We start from the raw sequence: 14,929 nt of genomic DNA, 5'->3' as shown, positions 1-14,929 counted from the left end.
ATCATCCATCGCTCCTCCTACCTACAGATGGCGGCTCCCGACAAACACAACAGACCTTTCATCATGGTTATGGAGTGTATCAAATAGACTTCCACAAGGGCTGGTACGCATCGCATACAATTTATTTCGTAAGGTTTTACATACATTTTATTCTTTTTCAGAGCTGAACTGCCGTGTACGGTCAGCGTCACTCTCGGTGTTTGACAGCTAGTACGGTGTGGTTTACAAGTGTACTTGCAACATGTATATTTTACCAATTTTAGAACTGATCAACTAGACGCTTTTTATAAAGTTAGTGTTTTATCAGACGATTGTTTTCGTTTGGCTGTGTGTCACGCTTCGTACTGGAGCATAATGGTAAGTAACGTTAGCGTCTTCCAACTTACGGTTGCATTTTTTGAAATTGTGTATGTTTTTTTTTTTCATAAAACACCAAACACTTCGGTTAAAACAACCTAGGTCGAAGACTTAAACTGACGCCGAACTGTTGCCAGTACTTTCGTTTCTCAAGACTTGACTAGCATACTAGCTGTTCTGTTCCCGCCCATTCACGTTACAAAGCACACATAGTGAAAGTCAACACAAATGAGAGTGATGCGCTGAAAGTATTTCCTTTTTTACCCCCAGTACCGGCGGCTAAAGTTTCCTCATTTGCCTTTCTCTTTGCAGACACACGCCCACCTGATAGAAAACTGGAAGCATGTAGGCAGCACAGGTCTGTTAAATGTAAACTTTTTCATCTATTTCTGTAGAGATGCTGTACTATGCTCTGTGGTGTAATGGCACATACTTCACAAAACAGGATTTGGTTGTCTAAACAAATGATAGTTTTTGCATGCACGCATGTAAGTTCACTTGTTTTAACACTTGATGCTTCTTACTCTGTACAGATCACTCAGAAGACTTTTAAGACACCTGTCAGTTTTACATCAGTATAAAATGTCAAGTTTCCTCAAGAAGCACATTACCTCTATGGGTGAGATGTAGATCACGATTGTGGTATATATTGTACAGGGATGCTTGGTGTGTTGGGCCGCTGTTGATCTGCTGATCTGTTGGTCTGCTTGTGGGCTTACTGCTGTCTGTGGTGGCTACAATGGTAATGTTGAATGGATTGGCTTGCAGATTTTGTCCACTATTTTGTTGACATAACCCTGGAATACACTACATGATTAATGGAACTGATTTTAAAGTGACCCTATATGCTATTTTAAAGGTTCATAATTTTGTTTTGGAGGTCTCCTACAATAGATTTACTAGCATCCAAAGTCAAATTTCTCATGATATACATCGCAGCATCACCTCTTATCTATTTCACAGTGTCTGAAATGATAAAATCAAGGATACGGTCTCTCTAAACCTAGTCTCGCATAGCCACCCCAGAAATCTGCAGACCTTTTACATTCACAAATGGTTATATTACACACTACATGGCATGCTAGGTAATGTCGAAAAGGCCACTTAAAAACACCAGGCATCATACACTTTCAGACTTTGTAATAGATAAACGGCATCATACACTGAACAAATGGCAATCACACACTAACAGACATTTAAGTTGTTCTGAACGCCACAAATTAGCACAGAAACGCGTGACAAATGAAAACAAAATATGTTCTTTAATCGGCTCAAAATATCAAACATGTTTGATATCCTTCGACTGGATGGAATATTATTCTTATATATACTATAAGCTTAAAATTTGCTCATCATACACTACATGATTTTCTGCAATTTTTAAGCTCCGACCACCCAAAATCTGCATAGACTGACTTTCTGCATCTATTGCTGACTCCTCCAGACTGCAAATCAGGAAAAAATTTTTTTTTAGAAAAAGTTGAGTAGTGTATTCCAGCCAACTGTCACGATGTTAATGCTCTTTAATATTTGCCTGCCTGATTTGTGCCAGCTAACAATCTTAAAGCTCTGACATTTAATATAGGTTTGTGAGGTGATTCATCTTCCATGTTGATATGTAGGGGTTGCTTTTGCACTTTTTTTTTTTGTCTGACAGTGTGTTTTTGTTATTTTATAGTAAAAGAAATTATTCCACTTGGTATACCACGAAGCAACAGTTTAGATGCCACGTCTCCTGTGTCCGGTGGTCCATGTCTTGAACCTTCTGAGAAGACTCCAAAACTCCTGAGCTCACTGCCTAAATGCATCCCGACCTCCAAAAACCCTGAGCTGGAGCAGAGGGACAAGTCCACTTCAGCTGCACTCAAAGCCTCCAACAAGCGAACAGAACAGGATGGTATTCTGAATTGCAAAGTTGTTCTGAAAAAACTACAACCAAACCATGGCAACAGTAAGAATGGCTCTCTTAATCCCACGGTTAAAAAGGACAATCTGCGAAGGAACAGTACTTACAACAGAGACCGAGAACTTTCTTTTGCTCTCAGTAAAAAGCTGAATGAAAACTTGAGGGTAAATGCAACAATTTATTTATTTTTAATGCATTTTTAAGTTATCTATATTTCTAACAATGTTTTTTTATGCAGGGATTCCCAAACATTTGTCAGCTGAACACTTTTGACCTAATTGGATCCTATGACAAATTTGAAATGTTTTATCCCACACAATCGCAAACTATAACTAATGAAATATTTAAGAGATGAGCATAAATCATAATAATGATAAAAATCACTGCCAAAAAACTTGCCATGGCTTTAATTTTTTTATTCATTTCCATCACTTTTACATTCTGGAAAACCAAATAATTAATAAATAAACATTTAAGTACCTCTGTAGAATTTAAGTTGACATTTCAATAATTTAACAACACATTTGCATGTTCATGGTTCTCTGCACTATTGAATACTCTTGAAATATATTTGAGGGGATTATAAAGTGATGGAAATGAATAAATCTTATAAGTCATGGCAATTTTTTTTTGCAGTGGATTTTTATTCTATTTATGGTCAGATCTAAAATATTTAATTTGCTTTTTATCTTGCTATTATGTAGAATGCAACTTGTCCAATTTGTGAGAAAATTGTTCTTTTAAAATCATAATTTTTTTAGTGAATCGGTCAAAATGGTTCTCATATCAATCTGAATGATTCATTAGTGCATCCGTCATAAATCAGAATGATTCTTTTTATTTTAAAATGTCTTTTCTAATCATCAACAATTGACTGGAAGGCCAATGTACTGGAAATGAATTTGTCAAAAAAAAAAAAAAAAATGGATTTGGTTATTGTAGTCATCATTTTTATAGCTTGTCTGCTTACTGGATTCTGACTTCATGACCATTAATGCTCTGATGTTTTGTGTTCAGCTTGGAGGAGGTTTGTTTCAGTCAGCTGTGAAGGATCGGAGACATACTCTTCCTCAGCCTTCTCACCGCAGGCGTAATCCTGAGAGCCATAATTCCTGCTCATTCCAGCAGAGACCCAAGACCTCCGTTCACCATCCTGATCAGAAAAAAGATAGATTGGAGAAAAGAGACCACAAAACCTCCCATTGTAGCAACATGTCCTTACAGAAGGTACAGTTCATGAAGATAGCCACAGATGCTGAAATGGCATTAAATAAAACTACTGATACTGTTTTCCCCTGTTTGGTTGTGTTACAGGAATTAAGCACCTCTCAACAGAAGACTAGTCCGGGTAAGGATTATTCCCCCTTTGTTATATTACTGATACTGCCCAGCTGTTGATTTGATAACTTTTTTAACTAATCTGGTTCACTTTCTATGTCAATTACCCCTTTTTGCCAACAGAGGGCAGAATGTCCTTAACTGCAAAGAGAAAAAGAGAGGGTAGTACAGACAGTGAGAAGGAAATTAAACGGCCATGTGTTGATTTCCAACCCACCCCCAGCTCTTCCATTATAACCTCACCTTTAAATTTTGTCAAACGTGCTTTTGTGAAGTCCAGCAATGACTCAGTTATAACTATAAAGGAGAAACAGTCCCCTACAAAGCTGCCTTCCGCATCAAACACCAACAACAAACCAAGACCTTCATCCTACATCGCCAAGCAGCTTTTTAAACCATGTAAGGACTCAAACACGGGAAGTGACAAACTTCACTCACTTCAACTCACTAAATCATCCACAACTGCAGAGCCTAAAGATGTTATGCCTAAAAATCCCAAACCTCCACCCAGCCAACCGCATTTGCGGAAAGTCTCTCCAAAATCAAGCACGACGTTCGATAACATCGATACCCTCTTTACTCCAGACTATTGCTTATCATCGGCCAAAACTCATAACAAAAAAACAAATGGTGAGAGAGAAATTTGTACTGTCTCCACACACACAAGCCCCTCATCCAGCCATGAGGAGGGTGTTCAAATTCACTCATCCCCCCATCAGACTGATCTAAGATCACCCAGCTTTGCGGAGCAAGCCAGTTCATGTAAGATGGAACCGGATGAAAGAACACTGTTGAAAGTGGAGCAGTCACGCAGCCCCAAGGCTATCATGCCTGGCCCAGCTGCGTCGGTGAAAGTAGAAGGATCAAGAGAACAGAAGTGCTGCCCCCAGTGGAAAGATCCCTTAGATATTGAGCTGGGAGACGACTCGGGCGATGAGTTGAGAGAACGCTGTGCTATCAGCCTGAGCAGCAATAGCAGTAGTCATGAAGATGAGCAGCTGCCATCCCTGCGGGACATCCTGGCTTGGAGTGTCCGTGTGCCGGCAACTCCCGAAAAAGATGCTTTCTCAGAGCCCAACACACCGGTCAAAAAAGCAGCAGTAAGTCTAAGAATATTCAGAAAAACACATAATGACCTCATGTGCCATTAATCAATCTTTGACATGGCTGATCTTCCCCCCCCCAAAAAAAAAAAACACATTTTCTTTTTTCTTCCTCCATCTGTATTAGCCTGAGGCAGTGAAAACCAAAGCCGTTAGTTATATAAATACACTGGAGCAGATGCTGCAAGAGAAGGAACAATATCAGAGGTTGGTTTGAAAACCCAGTGTTTCTTATTTTGTGCTTGCCAGCCCTTGGATGGCTGTAGTGCTTTGAATTTCAATGATTGAGAGGTCAAACTATCAATGTTGATGCCAGTGGTGTTTACTAAGGCAAGCTTTGCTATTGGAAGGATAGTTCACCTAAAAATGTGAAATATGTCATTTACTCGCTTTCATATCGTTCCAAACCCAAAGACTTCATCTTTTAAACACAATTAATCAAAACTTTATATCTCTCTATTGAAAGTACATTCCACCAAACATAACGTCAAAGATTATAAAAGAAATCCATATGAATCGAGCAGTTTAATAAAAATCTTCAGAAGAGACACGGTCACTTTAGAATAGATGATGAACAGATTTAATTTAGACCTTTATTCACTATTCACACAAACATTGATCAGCACACTTAGGTCCTGTTTACACCTGGTATTAAGATTTGTTTTGGTTGATCGGATCCCAAGTTGACGAGGGAGACACATACCCGTTTACACCTGGTGTTTTAATCCACCTCTTTTGTCCACGTTCGACCACTTCTGTCCGGATTTCTTTGAGGGGAGGGTCTATGTAAATCTCATAGATAAATCTCAAGGGTCTTTGTAAATGTATGTGCCTTTTCAGATCTTTCGAGCTAATGGACAAAATAAGCTTGCATAATTTACAGATAAACACGGCAGAAAAACACCCGGAAGAACAGCAGATTTAGTTTCTGCTCTGATAGCTACAAAATCACGTCTAACGCAGTGAGTGTGTGTTAGAAAACAGGAATGGTGAGAGAACATTGTGCTTGGTATGTTTTACGTCTTCAAACCAAACTTTGGTCTTCAGCTGACAAAGTTTAAATCCTGTCTGGCTAGCTCGCTTCCCATAATGTTTACGCATTAGGTCAGTAGGCAGTCTTTTGTGGTTGTTCGAACGCATTTGACCACATGAGGGTTTACACTACGAAAGCAATCCGGTCAAATGCGTTTTTTGACTATCTCTGGAAGTGGTTGAAAGTGGACCAGCTCAAAATGTTTTAAACCCCGTGTACACATGTATTTAGCATCGCCCACTTGTGATCCGATTGACAAAAATGCTTCTTAATACCAGGTGTAAACAGGGCCTTATATGATGGAGCACATCAAATATAGTAAACTGAAGCTCAAACCTACTTGCAGATACACAAGAACAAACCTTATCAAGTACGGTAAGCGTGTTTACCAAATTTGATGTGCTCTACATGTATGTGTTGGTTTACACAACATGTGGATTTATTTTGCAAACTCTATACACTTTTTGATGTGGAGTTGATTTTTAATGGAGGGACTAAAATATCAGGTTTCGTTAAAAATATCTTAATTTGTGTTCTGAAGATGAATTAAAAGTCTCATAGGTTGGAACATCATGAGGGTGAGTAAATGATGACATAATTTTCATTTTTGACCGAACTATCTTTACATGTCTTTACATTACTAGTATTTAGATATAGGGACAAAACTCATAAGTCTAAGTATTAAACTGGTATAACTCTTGACTACAGACATGAATTATACCTCAAATCAACAATGCAGTCATCAAACTTATGTTTTTTGCCTGGTAGACAATAAGACCACATAAAAATTTCATTAGTTTACATTAAAGGAGATACTCAAATCATATCTAGGTACCATACTATCATAAAGACTTAGGTGGGTTCTTTTGACTTTGAACAATTTTAAGCAGCTGCCCAGACAAGGCTGTCCTGTGAGTGACCGAGACAATATTAGAACCAATCCTAGAAACACTAGTAATGTGCTGGAAACTACCAAAAACACCAGTCACAACATTTGTTTTCTTCTGAAAATGTAATCGTATAGTCCTAATTCACTTATTCTTCCAAGTACTCTTGCTGTATTGATGTCAGGCATTCTGGCTGACAGTAACACTTTGGGTGTGTAAAATCCACAGATGTTGTTCATTCATACCGTCAGTCTCACAGACCTATGATTATGCCATGACAGAATTTGTCAAGACGAAGCACGCTGCATTTAGCTTACAGTCTCACCCTAATAAATGTCTAATTACTTGACTCACTTTAAAAATGTTATTAATTTTAATACACAGGTCAAAAGAGTTTGAGAGACAATTACTTGAGCCATGTGAAGAGGATCTGCTGAATTTATATGAGGATGAGAACTGTGAAAACAAAGAGGAAGACATCTCACTTGAGCAAAGGTATTTTGTTAATGGCTGGCTGGCTTCATTCACACCATTTGCTTTTCAAATCCAGTGTTTATTAATGACTCAACACCCCCCCCAAAAGGCTTTTATCATTTAATCTTTTTTTATGTTTTACAGTAGAATTTGTTTAGAGTTCATATATTATTTATATATATATATGTAAATGTGCATAAATATAGTTTGAATATGTATGCTGCTTAGTGTTATGTAGAATATTGTCAGCCTCTTGGATATTTATCATTAATCTGTGAATATTTTTTTTTACATTTTTAGGGAATTTTTGCAAAAGTTCTCGGTAGCCTCATGTGCCATCAGGGACATCCACCCAGGAGAGGAAGTATTCATTCCTTCTAAGTTTGGTCGACTCTTCAACCACCAGACACTGGACCTGAGGAAGATTAGCGTGACTCCGCACAACAGATCACAACAAATCCTCCTTCAGTAAGGCTGGCAAAAATTTGACACTGTACCTGAACACAAGTCATATCCAGTTTTCTGTTGCTTGTATGAGACCAGTAAAAAAGGTGTTAAAAATATCAAAATGTGCTCATTTTTTAAATGCGACAAAAAAAACCTAATTTATTGATTCTTCTATTGAAATCTGTAATTTGCCATTGTTACTAATCAGACACCGTAAACTCAATATCAGTTTTTTTAGTGTGTTCACTTCTCAAAGAATGAGAATTTGTTGTTATTAATATTTGTGTGAAAAGGGAGTAAAATGAAAGAGAGGCTTAAGTTCTGCTTGCTATATGAATGTTTTGATTCTTTTTCTATAGGGCCCGTACTGAACATGTGTTGTCTCTGATCAGTGCTGGCTTGTTGAGGAAAGCCTATTTTTCTTTCCCTTGTCAGCCTGAGGTTACATGTTGGCTTTTCCAGGTAAAATCATCCTCTTTCCTCATATTTTCTGTCCTGTAAACACTGTATGCTTAGTCAGTAACATCTGGAAGTATGTATAGTGGCCCAAAAAAACTTAAACCACACTTAAAAATGAAATGCTACTTTATATTTTGTTATCTAATACTTTTTGGGGACACTTTATGTTTTGTCTCATGCATAATGTGTAAATGTTTTTGACCTGGTTTTGATCTGTTGATCTTTTTTTTTTTAATAAGCTGTATTAGTAATATATATAAGCTGTATTAGTAATATATTTATTTTCAGCTTTCATTTTGTATTGTTATATGAATTTATTGCAGTTTAAGGGCACGCTGTTTCCATGATATACATCTGACTTGAGTTATAAAATGTGCCTTGTTTCATTTTGTTTAGTCAATTCCTGCTTTTATTCTCTCATAGGAAACCTGCATAACCTTAGGACATTTATGTTTAAACCTGGCAAAACGTATACATTACAGTCAGGTTACTTTCCTGAGAGCTTATGCTTGTAGCACTCCAACATGCATACAAATTTGCATACTCAACTCGTATCTTACAAAATTAATTAAATTAATTGCATTTGTTTGGTCACACTTTAGATTAGGGTCCAATTCTCACTTTTAACTAACTAACTTTTGTTGTTAAGTTTAGGTATTGGGTGGATTAAGGGATGTAGAATATGATCATGCAGAATAAGGCATTAATATGTACTTTACAAGTACTAATAAACAGCCAATATCCTAGTAATAAGCAACTAGTTAATAGTGAGAATTGGACCCTAAACTAAAGTGTTATCATATACTTTTCATAATTATAAACAACAGGCACTTAGAATTATTTTTTTTTTTTTAAATTTATGTACAGCTAATAACAATATTGTTTTTTTTTTCAGATGATGTCAGTTCACCCAAACCCCGTCATATCCTCACTGATCCTGCAGTCCCTGCAAACCATCGCTCTGTATGCTGCTCAAAACATCGGTACGCTCAAAATCCCTCAAAATGGCCAACTGTGCTGTACCTGACCTGTAGTAGTTATAAAGTAGTAAAATTGACTGTTGTGTTGTAGTTGAACACCACAACCAAAGTTTCAAAGTGTGGGAACCCTCTATACGGGACATCACTCTGGTTTTCCTGAACATGGGGGCGTCGTTCATCAGTCTCTTCCCTCTGGATGCCCTACAACCCCCTTTTAATGAGGGAGACCTTTTGTGAGTTTGTTTTTTATTGGTCTTTCAAGTATTTGACATAAGTCATGATTAGCAAAAGCTTCATAATAATGCTAAGTCTGCATTTTTTCATGCATTTGTATGTTTTGGCAGAGAGGCCTTTCAGCCGGAAGACACCAGCCAAGACAGAGTGATATCTGACATGAAAGACACTGCCACTATACCAATGCATAATTTAGAGAGTGTTCTCAAGGCAAGCTAAATATTTGAAAACATTTTTTTATAATCCGTTTGTTCAATGCTAAAAAAGCTTCAAATGTAATAAGTCATTGTAAATATTGTTTGTGCCTGTATTTTTATTTTATTCGTGCAGTACCTCTCTCTGTGTACTGCGCTGTGTCCGAGAGTGTACACTGACGAAGAGCTGCTGTTGCTTCTGGCGGTGGTGTGTAGAATTGGACTGGAGACTCATTTTCAGCTGCTACCAACTGGAAACTTCAGCCTCCTGCTTCAGAATCTCCTCAAAAACATCACAAACTGGGATGTACAGGTCAGAAACAGTGTTAAATACTCACCATAGTTATCCCAAAAATAAACATTCTGTCATCATTTACTCTCCCTCATGCCATTCCAAGCAATTTTCATTTTGGAGCCTGAAATGCAGTAAAAGTCAGTACCGGTACATACTTATTCTGTGTTCCGAATATTAAAAGTTAAAACTGAAAATGATGACAGATTTGTAAAAGTGTCCGTTCATTTTCTCACATTTAGCTTTCTCTCTCTTTTTTAAATGTGTAGATATCTAAAGCTTGCCAGATTCTGACTGATTTGTCAGAAGATCATCACAACCTCAGGAGACTCGTTTATCTTCTGCCAGATAGCACTCGTGGAAAGTGAGTGAAAACCTGCAATGCAAAATGAATATTTATTCTACTCGTAGACTTTTTTTAATGTAGACCATAGAGATAATTGGGTGAATCAGTGTTTACTGTAAGAGCTTTCTGTAATTATTCATCTACTGTTTCATCAACAGGCAATTAAAACGGCACCTAAGTGTGTCTATCATCTCAAAGCTTTTGAATCACACCTGCACTTACAAACTCTCAGGCACAGAGTTTACGGTGAGAATAATCCATAGAATATTAGCAGCTTTTCAATGTTAAGACAATTTAGCTCTATAGACCCAAACACCCAAATGGTCTATAGATGCTTTATGATTTGTGATGGATGGAATTATGCAGATGTAACATTCACCAACTACACTTGGCAGGCCATGCTTTTGTCCAACTTCTTTCATTTTTGAAGTAATGAGATTTGAAGTAATGAGATTGACTCATCTTTGTTTCTTACAATGTATTTTTCCAGCTATCTGAGCTGAAACCTTTCCTACCTCAAATGCGTCCCTCATCTCTGCTGAAAGTCCTCAGGTCTGCAAGGAGAGCAGAGGACTGTGATGCCACTCTAGACCAACAAGTGAGCAGAAAGTCATCTAAAGGCTGAGAGCTATTGGATCATTACTTTTTTAATATCCAAGAGTGATATAGTAAAACCACTTAGTTTAATAAGCTGATAAATGATCTTCTTTCATACAGGCATATTACCTCTGCTACAGCCTTTTGACTTTGACAAATGAAGCCTCCAATTTTGAGTTTTTACCCTCAACCCAGAGAGTAAGTGTCCAATTTCTGTTTTTATACCATTTTATAGTAAGGGAGCCAATCGGCACAATTTGATTCAGTTTCAGGGAGATAAACTCCAATTCCAAAACAGTTCTCCATGTATCTTAATTTTCATTGTTGTGCCGCTTTCATGTTTGGTTTGGCAATATAGTTTTCCATCCATCAGAATTATTAATAATGGGTTTAGAAATCATATTCAGATTTTTTGTGGATCGATCCAGAAGAATCGTGATGCGTCTGTGAATAGATTTACCCCCCAACCAACCTTATTTTACAGTGCACTCATAAAGGAGCAGTGTTAATGAATCAGTCACAGAAAGACCCTGTCAGTGGACACAGCCCTACTCTGTCTTCTGGTACCACTCTCACCCTCAGGGACCAATTATGAATATAACTTATTTTACTCACTAAAGAGAAAGGAGTTGTGTGAATTTAAGTGAGGGATGATTTTACTGACTAGAATGGTGATGTTTGGAGAGGTGTGGTTCAGTATGCATGAGTGTATTGCCTTTCTTTCCAGGTCTCTCTCTCTTTTAAAAAAAAAAGTATTTCTAATTATATCTTGAATAATATCGGTCTCAACTATAAATTTTCTTGACAATTTTTGACTATTCAATACAGTATGTCAATATTTGGATGTTTTCTCTAAAATGGCTTTACTAGATGAAAAATAAAACCAATTTCAAAAGTAATTGTTACTTATTAGAGATAAACAGGTTGCACTTTTTTTTACAGTACGCACACTACAGTGTACTAAAGAACAGGGTGATTAAAATCTGATTTTAAGAAGAACAGGGTGATTTATAAACAGTAACAGTCAAAATTGTTAAATAATATCAAGGTTGTATTTCACTACATGAAGACAAGGAATAATGATGTATTATAATTTTAATTGTATAGTCTATCTATAGAGAGACAATGTATAGTTAGATGGTCATTATGGTGAAATAAACCCAACAGGGTGAGTAGAACTTGTTTGATCTTGTATCATCCTTAAGGGGCTGACTGTCCATCATCTTATTACACAACTGCTTACTAAATAATATAATATATTGATTTCATTTGAAACTTTTTGATTTTGTAAGATGATATGAAGTGCTACGGGAGACATGGAGCTGAAAGTGTAGGAAAGTGGTTGTCAGTGTTATTATGCAAATGTCAATTGAATCCAAGTGCAAAAGCGTAATGCATCAGGGGTCTAATTTAGTCTCAATATTGTTTAAATGAAGTAAAGCACATCTGACTGTGCTTTCTTGTCTGTTTTCTTAACTGGACTAACTTTAGCCCTCTTTCACTGCCAGAATGATCTGCAGAGTCTTTCTTCTCAGCTGGAGAAGCACATTAAGTGTGACATAAGGGAGAGCGAGAAAATGCTGTACAGAAGCAAGGTGAAGAACAGCTTTATTCTGTTCTCTGAGAATTCCTCATTCTGCTGATATCAAAGGGATTCAAATTTTTATTGGCAGTGGGGTTTTTTTTGTCTTTTCTTCTGTAGGTGAAAGACTTTGTGGCAAGAATATACACAAAGTGGCAGGTGCTTCTCAGACGAACAAGGCCTCAAGAGGTAATGTGAAAGAATACAGGCAACTGATGCAGATGAAAGCTCTTACTTTTAGTTGTCTTTTCATAATTCAAGCAGCAGGGAGACTTCAGCTAAAATGTCATTCTGGAAGAATTAGTGACATTGTTTGAAGATTGAAGAATGTGTTAAGTCAGTGATGTCTTTTTAACGGTCATGCATTACCAAGAATAGTTCACTTAAAATAGAAGTCCTGTTATTGACTCACCCTTATTTTTTTTCCTAAACCTAATCACTATATTGTTTTCTATAACACAAAAGGAGACTTTTTAAAAACGTCCTGGTCGCTCTTCAAGCTTAAAAAAAACAAAAAAAAAACTAGCAAAAGCACCATAAAATCATCATAAAAGTGGTCCATATGACTTTTGTTCTATTTTCTTACTATATGATGGCTTTGTGTGAGGAACAGAATTAGCTGAAAATCTGTGTTCAATAAATCAGTTGATCACAAACCCGTTTTAAGCTATTTATAGATTGAATCTGGTTGATGCTGGAGCTAACTTCAAGATATTCAGTGAAACTCATACAAAGCTATTGCATGACTTTGAAAGACTTAGGGGGGCCGTACACACAGAACGTGTTTTTGAATTTCACTGCTTTGCTTTTTGTTTGTTTTTCTATACAAACATGTGCCAGACAGATATGTTTGACTGTTGTGTTGGTGTCTTTTACAGCATCCTGTTCATGACACTGCATCCTAAAAATTTAGCATTCAAGTTAAAAAGTAGCTTTTTAAACGCTTTCTGTATGAATGGCCACTAAGAATATAGTTTTCATATGCTCTACTTTTATCATACGGTTAATTGAATGGGGAAAAAAGAAGCCAGAATGTTCTACCAATTTTTTCCTTTCGTGTTGCATGGAAGTAAGAAAGTCATGCAGGTTTGGCATGACAGTTGAGGGTGAGTAAATAATGACTGCATTTTCATTTTTTTGTGGATTATCTCTTCAGTTGGCCTCTTGTGTAATTCACAGGGAAAGCTGTATGATTATTGGAAGCCCCCACCAGAGGACGAGATGCCCAGCAGTCCTCCGGGCCAGTCCTGCATCAAAGCACAAGACACTTCAGTGAGTACAGAAGAAACTCTAACCGCGGAGTGGAGCGGTTCAGAGTCAGACGAAGATGCTGAGAGCAAAAAGGAAGATGAGGACTTGCCAAAAGAGTGTGAGGAGAAGATGGAACGAGGCAATGACTATTGTGTGGAGGACATCAGCAATGTAGAGGAGAAAAGTGAAGAGTCAAAGCAACAGCTAGGTGATGATGCAAAGTTGGAAGAAATATCTGATGAAAAGCTGTTTGAAAGTCACGAAGACTTAGAGAATGACGACGACGATGATCTCATGAACCGAGAGGAGGAGCTTCTTAAAGATGAAGAGCCTCATGAAGAAGACCGAAAGCACATACCTGTAGAAGAAAACACTGAGACATTAGAGGAGCTCGAGGACTTGTTAGAGAAAGATGAGGAGATGAAAGAGGGAATGGAGGAAGGGATTTGCGAGGAGATGTATTTGAATTCGAAGGAATCTTGAGAAAGAATAGTTGAAAGATTCTCAGGTCATGTTAGAATTTTACACCACACTTTTGTTGCCCTCCATTCATATGCACATTATTTAAGGACTTTTCCATTAATGAATAGTTATAGTCTTTCAGTGACACATGTGATGCTTGTAGTTGTTTACATCTTGTTTATAATATATATTCTGAGCATAATTTTTTTTACAAGGTTCGTCTCTTAAGAAATGAGGTTTATTATTAAATGTTTGGCCCTGGTTTTTCTGAAAAGGAGAGCTTAAACATTTTTTATGTACATATATTTCATTTTTTGAAACATCTATTAGGTTAATGTGCACAATGGTAGTTTTCAGGATCTGCTCTTTATGCTGCTGTGTAATCTATTCCTTTATTTTTTTTAGTTTGCCAAAAACCAGGGGTATCTTTATCCAGACAATATAACAGCAAAAGCAAGGGCTTAAATCATTGTCAACTTTTTCTGTAGGTGTCCGGATGTTTAAGCATCCCATTAGGTATAGTGTATTTTTATTATTACTTTGTTGTTGGCAATCCAGTCTTCCTCAAAAAAGAAAAATTCACAGTGATGTTTATCATAAGGATTAATTATTTTAAAAGGCTGTATTTCTTAAAAAGATAACAAATCCTTTGGTTATTTTTTATGAAAATAAATACTTGTTCTGATAAAAAAAGGGGATCTGTGTGTTTCCACTCACACTCAAGACCAGGTCTTACAAGTGTTTACATCATAGTCTTCCATTGTTCATCTCTTCCAAATGGTGGTGTTCACGGAGCAACAACGTATGATTTTAAAAAAGAAGGCATGGTTCTTTCATGGATATTCACAATTGTGTTTTGTGGTGAGCATCAGTCTATCATGTTCTTTGATCTTTTTTCCAACAACATATTCAACACAGTGAACAGACTGCATGTTTTAACAGTGCTCTTGTTTATTATTATAATTGTGTAAGCGTGCTTTATCCAAT

At 36.9% G+C, this 14,929-nt stretch overlaps 1 protein-coding gene across 6 annotated transcripts; it reads left to right on the top strand.

Annotated features, from left to right (window-relative positions):
• Positions 1-3: 3 nt before the first annotated feature.
• On the top strand, positions 4-14,628 carry slf2 (SMC5-SMC6 complex localization factor 2). 6 transcript variants are annotated; one of them, XM_079635976.1, is made up of 22 exons: positions 4-103; positions 670-715; positions 891-976; positions 2,036-2,427; positions 3,281-3,490; positions 3,578-3,611; positions 3,725-4,701; positions 4,832-4,911; positions 7,009-7,119; positions 7,399-7,566; positions 7,905-8,007; positions 8,900-8,987; positions 9,076-9,217; positions 9,329-9,428; positions 9,549-9,725; positions 9,974-10,068; positions 10,209-10,296; positions 10,541-10,648; positions 10,768-10,845; positions 12,156-12,242; positions 12,350-12,418; positions 13,409-14,628. In XM_079635976.1, exons 3-22 carry the CDS (start codon positions 940-942, stop codon positions 13,961-13,963), a joined length of 3,699 nt encoding a protein of 1,232 aa, XP_079492102.1. In that variant the 5' UTR covers positions 4-103; positions 670-715; positions 891-939; the 3' UTR covers positions 13,964-14,628. The 6 variants fall into 6 exon arrangements, with proteins under 6 accessions (XP_079492102.1, XP_079492105.1, XP_079492106.1 ...); XM_079635979.1 differs by lacking the exon at positions 891-976 and adding an exon at positions 1,015-1,099 and having other exon boundaries at positions 11-103; XM_079635980.1 differs by lacking the exon at positions 891-976 and adding an exon at positions 1,015-1,099 and having other exon boundaries at positions 26-357.
• The last annotated feature ends 301 nt before the right edge of the window (positions 14,629-14,929 follow it).

This window comes from Phoxinus phoxinus, assembly GCF_949152265.1.
Source record: "Phoxinus phoxinus genome assembly, chromosome: 14".
NCBI lineage: Eukaryota > Metazoa > Chordata > Actinopteri > Cypriniformes > Leuciscidae > Phoxinus > Phoxinus phoxinus.
Note: the sequence above shows the minus strand (reverse complement) of the source record. Positions and strands in the feature narration are given on the sequence as shown.